General features: G+C 37.9%; 3 protein-coding genes across 5 annotated transcripts; 1 reads left to right on the plus strand and 2 right to left on the minus strand.

The window, feature by feature from the left end:
* The first annotated feature begins 207 nt into the window (after positions 1 to 207).
* LOC120071125 (kinesin-like protein KIN-8A) lies at positions 208 to 5,906 on the plus strand. Of its 2 annotated transcripts, none has more exons than XM_039023195.1 (7): positions 208 to 1,190; positions 1,702 to 1,975; positions 2,519 to 2,569; positions 2,659 to 2,751; positions 2,825 to 3,190; positions 3,422 to 4,111; positions 5,636 to 5,906. In XM_039023195.1, the coding sequence occupies exons 1-7, from the start codon at positions 409 to 411 to the stop codon at positions 5,696 to 5,698; spliced, it is 2,319 nt and encodes a 772-aa protein (XP_038879123.1). In that variant the 5' UTR covers positions 208 to 408; the 3' UTR covers positions 5,699 to 5,906. The 2 variants fall into 2 exon arrangements, with proteins under 2 accessions (XP_038879123.1, XP_038879124.1); XM_039023196.1 differs by lacking the exon at positions 5,636 to 5,906 and adding an exon at positions 4,478 to 4,900.
* Positions 5,907 to 7,507: 1,601 nt separating this feature from the next.
* Positions 7,508 to 9,249, minus strand: LOC120071127 (protein MIZU-KUSSEI 1). The gene is made up of 2 exons (XM_039023197.1): positions 8,968 to 9,249; positions 7,508 to 8,803 (listed from the first exon to the last, which is right to left on the minus strand). Exon 2 carries the CDS (start codon positions 8,583 to 8,585, stop codon positions 7,788 to 7,790), a length of 798 nt encoding a protein of 265 aa, XP_038879125.1. The 5' UTR covers positions 8,586 to 8,803; positions 8,968 to 9,249; the 3' UTR covers positions 7,508 to 7,787.
* A 145-nt stretch (positions 9,250 to 9,394) lies between these two features.
* LOC120071128 (protein Dr1 homolog) lies at positions 9,395 to 12,889 on the minus strand. 2 transcript variants are annotated; one of them, XM_039023198.1, is made up of 6 exons: positions 12,706 to 12,889; positions 12,483 to 12,552; positions 11,225 to 11,314; positions 10,787 to 10,881; positions 9,997 to 10,065; positions 9,395 to 9,763 (listed from the first exon to the last, which is right to left on the minus strand). In XM_039023198.1, the coding sequence occupies exons 2-6, from the start codon at positions 12,535 to 12,537 to the stop codon at positions 9,590 to 9,592; spliced, it is 483 nt and encodes a 160-aa protein (XP_038879126.1). In that variant the 5' UTR covers positions 12,538 to 12,552; positions 12,706 to 12,889; the 3' UTR covers positions 9,395 to 9,589. The 2 variants fall into 2 exon arrangements, with proteins under 2 accessions (XP_038879126.1, XP_038879127.1); XM_039023199.1 differs by having other exon boundaries at positions 9,395 to 9,751; positions 12,706 to 12,886.
* Positions 12,890 to 13,160: the final 271 nt, after the last annotated feature.

Raw genomic sequence — 13,160 nt, forward strand, 5'->3', positions numbered from 1 at the left:
ACTCCATTTATTGCTCCTTCCACTCCACTCAGCCACCGTAATTTCAAAAGCCCACTGTGTGATGGTGAGTGGAAGGATAAAAAAAAGTGGAGTGCCACATTTACCCAACTTCAAAAACTGATTTTCCCCGCTTCACTATCAACCGTCCATCACCATCAAATCAACGGCTCAGATTCTCTACATTAAACATTACTTGATCTTCATTTTTCCCCCTTCTTCCCTAGTTTCAACTTCCGTGAGCTCTGTTTCAGTCTACTCTGTTATTGGGCACTACCATCATTTTCCCGCAGAATTTTTTCACTTTCCAGGAAAAAATTTCAAACCCGTTTGAATTATCTGAAGATTTTTCGAAATGGGTCAGTGAGATTTTTCTGGGTGTTAGGGCAGTGAGAAAAATCCAAGAGAAGAATGCCTGTTTCAACTCGGTCTCAGATCATGAACGAGGAACAGATTGATCAAATTCCAGGTCAAGAAGAAAAACAGCAACTGAATCTTCCACCTAGAAATCTTCACCATGGATTGAAAGAGAAGATGAAGGCATTAACCCTTTTGTATGAGCAGCAGAAGCTTGCTTCAGCAGCTCTTAAGAGACCATCACCAAAAGGGAAAGATCTAAGATTCACAACGCATCCGAGCGTTGAGCTAAATGGTTCTTGTAAGAAAGAGGAGAACGAGCAGAAGCTGGAGAATGTAATGAGAGAAAATGCAATGCCTAATTCCACTGTTACAAGAACATATGTTCTTCCCCAACCGCCGATGGCTGATGCGAAAGAAAATATGGTGGTTGGAACTGATAGGATTGTCGGCTTTTCGTGCTCAAAAAAGACGGGTTTGTCGACAAATGTGGTGAGGAAATTGTCGTTAGGGAACTCAATGCCTGTGGTGGAAATGAAGGAGAATGTGGGGTGTAATAAATTGCAAGAAATGGAGGAATTGAGGAGTTGTTCAGAGAAGGAAAGTTTGGGAGAAAGTCGGATTTTGGTGTTTGTGAGGCTGAGACCGATGGCTAAGAAGGAAAAGGAAGCGGGATCAAGGAGTTGTGTTAAAATAGTGAATAGAAGAGATCTTTATTTGACAGAGTTTGCTAATGAGAATGATTATTTGAGACTGAAGAGGCTTCGTGGACGCCATTTTACCTTCGACGCTTCATTTCCTGATACCACTAATCAGCAAGAAGTCTACTCCACCACGTAAGTTCAACAGAAAAGAATGGGCATCTACTGCCTTTCTGACTGTGCTTTGCTTTGGAATTGGATATGATTTTGCTTTTTCTTCTGCCTTAAACATAAAGATGGAGTCTTCTTTCAAATTCCACATTCTTCATGCAGATATTGTCTTTGTTCTTGCTTTCCACACCCTTCTTTAACCTTCCAGAAATGGTGCAAATCAGTGTTTGAAATCTCAATTTTGGCTGTCATCATGTTTTCTCATTACCCAGTAAAGAGACTAGTAAATATATTGGAACTAGCATATGTATATAACTTTTCCAATTTTGGCTGTCATCATGGTTTGTGAAGCATGAAAGGAAACAAATGCTTATAACAAAGCTCTGAGACTTCTAATGTAGTTTATTTCACGGTTCCATTAAATTCTCTTCCTTTGGTTAACAGACATATCTTTCCACATTATCTAATTCAATTCAGATTTCTGTTGCATTTTAAACCTTACTATAATCCCTTCAAATGGAATTTGAATGTGCAGGACAGCAGAGCTTGTAGAAGCAGTTCTGCAGGGAAGGAATGGTTCTGTGTTCTGCTATGGTGCCACTGGAGCTGGAAAGACCTACACAATGCTAGGAACGGTTGAGAACCCTGGAGTTATGGTTTTGGCTATCAAAGATCTCTTCACCAAGATTAGGCAGAGGAGCTGCGATGGGAACCATACAGTCCACCTCTCTTACATTGAGGTCTACAATGAAACAGTCAGAGATTTGCTGTCCCCAGGAAGGCCATTAGTCCTCAGAGAAGACAAGCAGGTCTGCGTTGTACATTGTATGACTTGCAGTAAATCCATTGAAATTTTAAGGCTTTTGACTGTTGATATGAAATTGACAAATAAAGATAAACAAAAAATGTAAAAAGTAGAGAATCGACTCAAAGATTTACATCCACGAAGAAAGGGAGTTAGCAATTTATTATTAGAGAAAAAATATCAAATTATAAATCTAAAGGCGCCAGCAGAACCCTGGAGTCTAATTATAAATAATGTAAATAATATAAATATGAATAGAACTTAGGTTTAAAGCATTCCAACAACTGTCGTTCCTTGCTGTTAGTTGTGTTCCTTTTTATATGACCAAATGGCAGGCAGAAACTGGCTTCTTTGTATTTCTTTAGCTGCAAAGATGAAATGAGTTTTATGGCATTTTCTATATTATCAATCTTATCCATCTGAATGAACTCAGAGATTCGGACAAATACATCAAAAATTTGAAGTTGAAATTTTCATTATGTTTTTTAATTGAAACATCTTGATTGCCATTCAGCTAAATGGTTGTTACTTGTTCCAAATACTCCAGGGCATTGTTGCTGCTGGTCTTACACAATACAGAGCGTACTCCACAGATGAAGTAACTTTCTAAGTCCTTAGAGTTTTGGAAGTTTGATATTTGATGAAATGGAGAAGGGACGTCTCACATTTCTTATGGGTTTTGTCTAGGTGATGGCCTTGCTTCAGCGAGGAAATCAAAACCGAACGACTGAACCGACCCGTGTTAACGAAACTTCTTCGCGTTCCCATGCTATACTGCAGGTAATTCGTGCATGATCTCTTTAGGATTTTCCCAAAAAGCTTCCTCATGTTCCTATGCTGTTGCAATATGCAGGTTACAGTTGAATATCGAGCCAGAGATGGTGGAATGAACGTCGTAAACCGAGTAGGTAAGCTCTCACTGATTGATCTTGCTGGGTCAGAGAGGGCACTTGCCACAGATCAGAGAACATTAAGATCTCTTGAGGGTGCAAACATAAACAGATCACTACTTGCTCTAAGTAGTTGCATCAATGCCCTTGTGGAAGGAAAGAAGCACGTTCCTTATAGGAATTCAAAACTTACACAACTTCTGAAGGACTCATTAGGAGGAGCTTGTAACACTGTGATGATTGCAAATATTAGCCCAAGCAACCTATCATTTGGTGAAACCCAAAATACACTTCATTGGGCTGATCGTGCTAAAGAGATCAGAACTAAGGTATGACCAACAAACTTCTTTTTTACTTCTAATTTCACCATGTTTTTTCATGTAACTGATGAAATCTAAAATTTTGGACTCAAAACCTATTATGCAGATCATAATACCTCATTTCGGTTCGTTAGAATGTCCTAAAATTACTCTCCTGAATGCACAACCGTGGCAAAAGTCAAACTTCCCATTAGCAATGACTTGATTTGATCGCTGTTTATATTTTGGATATAAATGCAGGTTGCAGAAGCAAATGAGGAAATAATGAAGGCACCTGAATCTGAATCAGACCAGGCTAAACTACTGCTCGAATTGCAGAAAGAAAATCGTGAATTGCGTGTGCAGTTGGCTCGCCAGCAACAGAAGTTACTTACATTACAGGCACAATCCCTGGCTGCAGTTGCTTCTCCAACCCCATCTTCAGCCACATCTCTCCTAACCCCTCCAACATCTGTTCACCCAAATGAGAAACGAAAACCAAGATCATCCTTCTTGAATGGGAACTGTTTCACACCAGAATCTAGAAAGAAGGGAGCAGAGGAAGGAGTTAGAGAGCTTCGCCGCACAGTGAAACAATTAGAAGCAGAGCTTGAGAAGATGAAGAAAGAGCACGTTGTGCAGTTGAAGCACAAAGATGATCTTATCAATGAGCTCTTGAAGAAAAGTGAAAAAACACCAGGATTGGTGAGAGGAGAAGGGGTAAAGAGGGTAGAGACAAGAAATAGCTTAAGACCAAAGGAGCCAAGCATAGGTGAACTGAAGAGCCCAAGCCACCGTTTCAAATCACCAGCTCCAACAGCTAAGAAACGGAGCTTTTGGGACATAACAACAACTAATAGCCCATCTGTTGCCACATTAAATGGAAGGAAGACCAGAAGTCATGTACTTGCAGAGCCTCCTCCTACAGCTGCTCCCTCTATGCTTCGTCAGGTAGAGTTTCTCTTTTGACTTTATAAATTTTGATGCTTTAAAGGTCTAGCAGAAAACTTCAGGCTATCTTTTAAACGAATCCAACTATTTCTTTCTTTCTTTACTTGTTTGTGATTGCTTCCCAACTTGTTGAACATCAATGTTAAGGACAACAGACCTCCAGATATTTGTACAATGGTATGATATTATCCACTTTGTACATAAGTCCTCATGGCTTTACTTTTAGTTTCACCCAAAAGACTTCATACCATTGGAGATAGTTGTCTTCCTTCGTAAACTCATGATCATCCCCTTATCTAACCAAGTAGGACTTCAATCGCATTCCAACATCTAATTCATCTCATTTTTCTGTTATCAACAATGCAGCCGGGTTTTGCTCGACAGAAGCCATAGCTCTGGAGTAAGACTAAAAGATTGACAAGAAAGAAATAGAGTGGTGACTAGGCTGTACTTTTGAAGTGTAAGACTAAGAGAAGAACAAAAAGTAAAAAGAAACAGAATGCTGACTAAGTCCTAAGATCTACTTTAGGAGGGGAGGATGTCTTAATGGTAGATAATACTTCTGCTTCAACTGATGGATTTTTCATGTACACAAGTGATTAGATGGTAGATTTCCTTAGCTTTTCTGTTCTTATATGTGAAACCCTGCAATTGAGATCGTGTTGCATATTATTTTATTCTTTGAAGTCAAAATCCCTGTACTAACTAACTGGAACACATTCCATGAGTTATCTTCCAACTGTTGGCTATGTCTAAGGTATCATCTGGGTATTTATTATTCACCCAAGAATGATAAGTTTCAACTTTACTTTCTCTCTTAGATTAACCATGATCAGTATTTTGTTTAGCAGAGAGTAACGATGGCCCTCATGTTTATGGCTACATGGTTTGTTTGTTTGTATGTATAGAATTGGAAAATATGTGAGAATTTAAATATGACCTGACCACAAAGTAGAAAAGGTATATATATAACATCAAAATGTATAGCAGAGAAACTTGAAATTCCTCCAAAGTTGCCAAAAGTTAATGAGTTTGTTATGTTTATTGTATGCCAAAAGTTGACGATTATATTGTGTCAGTTAGCACCTACTCACCCCAACACAACTTGATCTTTCCCTTAACTAGAATTCAAAAGCAAATTGCTTTGTTGCACCAACTCAACGTATCAAATCTTTCTTATTGTAATACGTCTCAGAGTCAGTTTAGAATAACTTTTCAATTACTTTAAATTACTAAAAATTTTAAACATTTGAAAAATCATTCCAAATAATTCTTCGCTTTGTAGCACCAACACAACATATCAAAATCTCTCTTACTGTGATACGACTCATAGTCAATTTGGAATAACTTTCCAAGTGCTTTAAATTAAAAAAAAAAAATACTTTTTCAGCATTTGAAAAGTCATTCCAAATAGATCATATGCCTAGAGTGGCATTATCTTCACCTTCTTAAACCAAGCATTCCTTTAATGAAGTCTCTATCTATAACATTTTGTCTTATAAGATGAATTCGATGTATTTGCAGACAACTGTGCTGTTCATTAAGCTCTACCCTGACCCACCAACTGCATCATTGGAGTTGCTTTAGCGACCTGACTAGCACCAGAAGAGGAGAAGAATGTTTCAAAATTAAAAAAAGGGTCAAATATAACTGAAGGACTAAGAAATGTTAACAAAAGGTATCAAACAACTCTCTAACAAAGCTCAATTAATTAACTTTCTGTCATGTTGGTATTTATCTACAAAGATGACACGTCTCTTAAATTTCTCCTCTTTCCAAGACAGGCAAAAGACAAAGGTGAAAGAACCATATGTCATTTTCTCATTTTTCATTGCTGTTTGTTCTCAACCTCTCAGGCAGACTTGATGGCAATCTATTGAGTCAAACTGGTTTAGTTTCCTAGATAACTGATATGGGATTTAACTTCTTTGACCTTGTTTAAAACAAAACTTCTGTATTTTAGAGAGAGCAATGAGTATTTGGGAAGTGAAGAAAGCAAGTTGTCCAATTATAAATTTATTTTTTAAAAAAAAATGAAGAATTTGCACTAACTGATGGATTTTAGTGGCTGTTGATTATGTGAACAGCCACTAACATTTTGAAATGTTTTGAAGAATGATAAGCAATCATCAAAACTCACAATGGGTTCTCCTTTCTTTTGAGAGATGATCTTTAGAATTTGATTTTGACCCATCTATGAGCCAAACCCTCTCCACTGCCCTCCTCTCCTCCCCATTGATTAAAGTAACAAAAGGCAGAGTGAGAAAGCCTTGAAACTAGGGAAAGTGGTGGGCTTGCTCCACACTTTAATCATATGACCAAACTGACCATCTTAAAGCAAATCATTTCCATTTTCCCGTGGGGGTAAACTAGTCATTTTGACATAGTTCAGTATAGAAGGAGAAATTTTTCAAGACAGTGGAGGAGAATTTAGTCATTGAAAAGAACCAAATTCCAAAGTGGGGAAAGAAAGAAAAAAAAGGAAGAAAAGCAGTCAAGAATTGAAAGAAAAAAAGCCTCAGCTGTGCTGTCAGGAAGAGGATTTTGAACTTTTTTAAATATATATATATTGCTTTTTATGACTTCCATGATTTGGATCTTCTAAAAAATTCTCTTGGGATCATTTTAGAGACAACTATGAGCCCAAGTAATGATTGAATCCTCCTCACTTTAAGACCAAAAAATATAAAGTTGGTGATGGTAAGATGATGGGTAGTCCTAAACAGAAAAAGAAGAATACTGTTGGAAGGAGAAGAAAAAGTAAAGTAAAATACAAAGAACTCTGATAATTGGGTTCTTTCAAGGTAGAGAGAGAAGAGATCCTTGTAATCATATGATGATTATAGCTATTAACAAAGAAGATGATCCAAATTTGGCTGATACCTGAAAATTTTATGTATTATTTGCAACCATATATTTTTGGAGAAAATCAGGTTGGATATTTTTCTTTCCATTTTTGGTCATTCTGTTGTTTAAAACAATAGTATCTACTTTGAAATTTTTGTGAATATATGTAGATGGAGTGTTTCCTTTTTCCAAATAAAGGGTGTTGTATGAAAAAACAAGGATCTTGTTAACTTTATTTTGTAAGTTCTAACACGTTTCAAACATAAGATGAGAGTAAATGGGTAAAAGTAAAAAGTTTGAAAGGTGAAGAAGCAATCTTTAAAATATGAACAAAGAAACAATCATAATTGAATGTGACACCATTTAATAATTTGACTACATCATCACATCACATGCCCAAATAACATTACATATTTTATGATGTCATAAGATTGGACAAGACAACACAGCCTCTGTTGGTCCTATAGGATGGAGATTTTTTTTTCCCTACCTTTTGAAGAGATCAAATGAAGATTTACCCAGTGAAAATGAGTACTATTCTTGGGAAAATCAAAGAAATTTTTTTAAAGTAATTGTAATTAATCATGAATTAAACAGAAACTTTACATTTACATCTTCATCTCCCCAACCCACCATCATCTTGTAATGTATCCCCCCCAAACCCAACAAAAAGGAAGAAATCCTAAACTGGTAATAATACAAAGTACAGCACATCAAAAAAGAGAAGAAAAAACAGCACATGGAGCTGGCCTTTGGCTGAGATGCAGCTGCTGAAATGAAGGAACCTTGATAGTAACTCAGATCAATCCTTCCATGGTTGATCATCAAATTATACTCTTAGTAAATAGATACTGAGCTCAGGAGCTCCATTACTGTCTGGGTTCATCATGTAGAAAGCTTCAGAATCCCTTGAGCCTACAATTCTCTCAAACTTTGCCCTCATGTACATAATCTCACCATCTGATCCACCTTCTCCTTCCCCGCTGCAACCGCCACTGCCCTCGGTGCCTTTGTTCACCGGTAAAACGCCCGCACCCATGGAAATTGGTTCCACAGCCTTCAAGATCTTCAACTCCTTGGGTCCACATTCTCTCCTTGACGCAAAGCCACATTTCTTCCCATTGCAAAATGTCCTCCAAACAGGCTCTTCAAGCAGTCTCCTTCCTGGTTTCTTGTTCTCATCTTTCTCTTTATCACATTCCAGTGCAATTCGAACCAATCCAGATGCCATTTCCTTCACCAGACCACTGATTGGAGTAGCGAGCTCAATCAAGAAAGCTGGATGTGAATTGGGATCTCTCTGAAATGCAAAATGAACATGCCCCTGGCGGGAACCAAATAGTGTTCCAACCACTCGAGAACGGAGACTGTGCCGTGTGTTACGGTTGCGGCCAAGGGCAGTGAGAACCGAACGGAACCGAGAGACAGCGAGCTGTTGCAGTTTCCTCCTGGTCAATTGTGCTCGCACCTGCTGCTGTTCCTCTGGCTCCTGTGAAATGGGCTTGGCGTTCTCCTCCTTTTGTTCTACAGCAGATTCTGAGGAGTTGAAGGTGGAATCGTCTTCATCTTCATTACTAACCTTCCTTGTCCAATGGAAGTGCCTTCTGGAGGAGGATTCCAGAGCCATTACTGTCTGCAGCTGAGAAACCAAGGGGAAGGAAGTAAGGTAGATTCTGTAGAAGGTTGGTTGGTAGGAGAGAGAATGAAAGGAGTGTATAATAGAGAGAATGTGGTTTCTCCCCTTTTATTTGCTATGTGGGGCTCTCATCATTTAATCCTTAGTTTCAAGGTTCATTGATGTGCTGCAAGAGAATCCTGACAAAAGAAACAGAGTGACCCCACCAACTGATACGGGGAGACATAAGTGAGAGAGAGACCTCAAATTAAAAAGAAAGAGAGAGAGAGAGAGAGACTTCAAATTAAAAAGAGAGAGAAAGAGAGAGAGAGAGAGAGAGAGACTTCAAATTAAAAAGAGAGATAGAGAGAGAGGCAATGTCTGTGTTGCTTACTTGTGAGATTGGCATTTGGTTGACTTCAATCATAGACGGTGAAACGATGGCATCAAAAGCCACTCTAAGTATAAGCCGTAGCTGTTCACGAATAGACAATCTAACGAAAATCAAATCCAAATCAATGTAAGAGAATGACGCACAAAGCTTGTTGGGGCACTGAGCAAACTCATAAACCTACGTTGCTGGGCATAAAAATCTACAATATTTCATATACAACAAAAATATCTGGAGTCACTCTCTCGAGATCCATCTTGTGATTCCTCCAAAGACATTGTTTCATTAAGTATTGAAGGTTAAAGAAAGTCATGCAGCATTAGTAAAAAACCAAAATGCCAAGGAAAAGCCCACTTCTGAAAGGTGAGAAATATGTCTACCATTGAGATAGTATAACGGAGAGAGAGCGAGAGGGAGAGAGGGAGAGAGATTTAAACACAGTCACTACTTGTATTAACTAAACAAGGATCCGCAAATATGGATATATATTACAATGCATCTTCACAGAGCCCAGTAGCTAGGTTAATCATTTCTTTTTTGTACATATGCACAAGGCATATTTGAGGCACAAATGGAAGGGGTCAAGGAATCTTGCCTATGGTTGAAGAAAATAAAGATCCTAAAATTAGCTCTCTAAACTTTGCTCAGGCTCCGGTTGCTTGGGTGCAGTGTTACTGCCATTCATTCTTGCACGTGCCTCGGCAAACATTCTTTGCTGCTCAGCCAAAGCTTCTTCTTCGGTCATCTCCGCGCCATTACTCCACTTCCCACCTTTCAATGAGTCTTGCTGCAGAAGTTTCTCGACAGAGAGAAAAGAAAAATGTTAGTGCTTCTAGATGTCTTAAGACACTCATGTTTGAGTAGTCAGAACTAAAATTTATGACCTAATTTGAGAATGATGGAAAACAATCCTCTTTAAGGAACAAAATTAAAATAGATACTGATTATCTAGACCACAGCAAACTTCTAGACGATCAATCACTTCAATTAATTCATTGAACAGGTACAATAGTAGATATACTGAAGTATTACCATAGTTTCGAGCCTGTGTTGTTCATATGCAGCATAAACTTCCTCAATGTATTCACTAAAACCAAGCACCTGATCATATATATAAACATACGTGTAAGCCCAAAAGCAGACATAATGTAAAGTAACCAAGCAAAAGCTGCAAAGCTACAAATCACTCTTCTTCAAATACAAGAACGGAGGTTATCAAACTCCACGTGACATTGTTGTTAACATATATTGAGATTTATCTCTCCTCCACTGTGAAATAGGAGGAAACTAAGATTTTATGTCAGAGCTGGTTAATCCTCGACTCAAGCTGAGGTCAACTATAAAAGAAGACAAAGTAGACTTGAAATAAATTCTGTGCTGAAAGTATTTATAGATTTAGATAGAACGATTATGAGCAGTGCTTAAATTAAAAAAGAACTTTCTTTTTATTTCTCTTAATAGAAGCCCGGTTTCTCATAAAATAAAAAGTAAAGGAGAGGATTAAAATGATTCCATGATCAGAATGGTATGAGCAGCGCATCAAGCAAGCAGACAAGAAACATATTGCTAAGTTATAATTGAGGCATTGAAATTCTAATTCCACTGAATAACATTCATTTACTTAATGCTTTGGTACTTTGCTGTACAGCTGTATCAAGCAATACTGAAATAAACTTCTACGGAAAGGAAATTTTGAATCCATGGGGCTGGATGGTAAACAAGACAATGCTAGCATGTATTATCCTAAAGCATAATAACAAGTAACACATAAAAGTCTATATTATTATCAAGAATGTAAAGGAAACTTGGATAGTCCATAGACCTCAAGAGCCTTCAGCACGTGCTCAGGTGCAATTGTTCTTTTTTCTTCTTTGCTACAAACTTCATTAGACTCGGATGATACAAGATTTATAAACTCTGCAAGAACACCAAAATAAAGTGAGTGCAATTCTTGAGTAAGAAGTGATAATTGGTCAGTCATAAAAACCTGCAACCACCTTAAATTCTTATTCAACTGAATAACATTCTTGTGTGCGTGTGTGTGTGTTTGGGGGCGAGACAATAGTAAAAAAAAAAGTCCAAAAAATCAACTAAACAATAAATAGTACAACAAAAAGCAGTGTCTGAAGACAACTACTGGCCCTTGTTGGAAAAATAGAACCACAAACGGCCACTAACAGTAGTACAAGAAACCAACACCAGAACTAAAATGTAAAATGTTAAAGTATACAAAGAAAATGACAAAGCAAGATATTCTCACCTACACAACACTCAATTAGAAGATCTTGGGCGTCTCTTGCAACCCGTACATCAGGGGGCAACATCTCTTTGATAATTTTGGTCATAGTCGCTGAAAAAGAAAAATTAAACAAGAAAGAAATTTAATAACTAAAACAAACTACAAGGGAACTATGAAATTATGGTTTAAAAAACAAAAACACTTGCCACCCTAAGCATAATTCAACAACCTCTAACAAAGATTGGAGATTTGAAGCCCATACATCGAAAAGAACATAACAAAACAAAACAAACTTCAGCAGTTGCTCAAGCAATTAAATGGTCTTCAATTACTTGGTTTGTAAAAGGAAGGGAGCCATATTATTGCCACCAAATTCCATCATATCAAAGTTTGAACAATTCATGTAAGCTTATGAAACTGAAAGAAAAAGGAACGGGAGAAGCGGAACTCTAACATTTAGGAACATAAATGTCCACAAAAGCTACTATTTCTTATGAAAGGCATCATCTGCTTAAAAGCTGATCAAGAACAACAAAACAAAACCGGCTCAAAGGCAGCAGAAGACAAAGAAGAAAGGGGAAGAGCCTCAAAGTAAGATGAAATTGCAGTACAAAAGAAAAACCGACTATTGTTGGAACTCTGCCATCTTCATAGAATACTTAAAAATGACTTTTGGAACTGGGTGACTGGAAATTCGTGTAGCGGGATGAAAACAAAAACATGAATGATACCAAAGAATAAATCTATCTATGTCTATAGAACGTGAATACATTACAGTAAGGACTGGTGAACTGAAACTCAGGCATCCAGAATTAGTTATGGAATACAGCATATTAGTCACTCGCTTATCCTCAAAGAAAAAGTCTGAAAAGAAAAACAACCAACGAGTTCCCTTCCATGAACTCCCCTTGACAATTATCTACTTTCAAGTTCCCACCAAAAATTGCCGCGCCATGCAGCCATACCGAGCAAACAAAATCCAAGAAACAAAAAATAAGCACCAAGGTTCATCTTCTCCAGTGGAAACGATAATTAACGGTACCATTAATCGTTCAAGCTACAAAATATAGAGTTTCCAGACATGAATTTCAACGCATAATTCGATACTTCCTCTTCAAAAATTACAAAAGAACCCAAAATTAAAATTATTGTTCTAAAGTAAAAGAAACACCAAATTAGTCCATGAATCATCACATCAAATTCACTACACCATGGGGGAAAAAACCCCCAAAAAAGATCACACAAGAACACCAAAAGCCACCGCAGAAATTACAAGTACCCTTAGGAAGCGAGGCGTCCTCTTTAGACTTTCCAACTATGTCCATCGGCTCCATATCGAACCTTCAAGACTGCAATACATACAACACCACAAAAAATAAATAAATAAAATCAGAGAAAAAAAGAACCCCAACGGCGGAAATGAAGAACACACAAAAAATAAAGAAATTCTGGAAAAATTAAAACAGATGATACAGAGAAAGGTGAAGGAGATCGGAACTTACGGCGTCCCAGAAGCCAACGGAGAAAAACGAATAAACGAAACCGGAAACTGACGACGGCGATCCCACCGATTGAAGAAGATCGGAATCGAAGGAGGCGATGGAGGTGGTGGTGTGGTGGAGGAAGGGCATTGTTGATATATGCATTTTTATCAGAGGTTATTGTGGTTCTTCAGGATAAGAGAGTAAGATCTCGCTCGCAGGAGATTAGGGCAAAGGAGGCACCAGCGCGTGTGTCACGCGCCAACGATGCGCGTCGATAAAGTGCAACTGAATGAATAAGTTGGATCACGTGGGACCCGTGGGGCTTGCCTCTTTTAGCGCTGATTGGTTGAAATGCGAGTACCGTATTCACGCGGTGGAGTGGCGCGTGAGGGCGGACGAACTTTGGATGCTTTTTCTTTCTTTTCTTTTTTTCTGGTTTTGGTAATTTGAATTATGATATTAAATAATATAAA

The sequence above is a fragment of the Benincasa hispida genome, chromosome 2, assembly GCF_009727055.1.
Source record: "Benincasa hispida cultivar B227 chromosome 2, ASM972705v1, whole genome shotgun sequence".
Taxonomy (NCBI): domain Eukaryota; kingdom Viridiplantae; phylum Streptophyta; class Magnoliopsida; order Cucurbitales; family Cucurbitaceae; genus Benincasa; species Benincasa hispida.

Coding starts and splice junctions, on each gene's coding strand:
- LOC120071125 (XM_039023195.1), top strand. CDS start 409: ATGCCTGTTTCAACTCGGTCTCAGATCATGAACGAGGAACAGATTGAT. Junction 1,976..2,518: donor TCCTCAGAGAAGACAAGCAG/GTCTGCGTTGTA, acceptor CAAATACTCCAG/GGCATTGTTGCTGCTGGTCT. Junction 2,752..2,824: donor GTTCCCATGCTATACTGCAG/GTAATTCGTGCA, acceptor TGCAATATGCAG/GTTACAGTTGAATATCGAGC.
- LOC120071128 (XM_039023198.1), bottom strand. CDS start 12,537: ATGGAGCCGATGGACATAGTTGGAAAGTCTAAAGAGGACGCCTCGCTT. Junction 11,315..12,482: donor GGACGCCTCGCTTCCTAAGG/GTACTTGTAATT, acceptor TTTCTTTTTCAG/CGACTATGACCAAAATTATC. Junction 10,882..11,224: donor TCTAATTGAGTGTTGTGTAG/GTGAGAATATCT, acceptor GTGTTCTTGCAG/AGTTTATAAATCTTGTATCA.
- LOC120071127 (XM_039023197.1), bottom strand. CDS start 8,585: ATGGCTCTGGAATCCTCCTCCAGAAGGCACTTCCATTGGACAAGGAAG.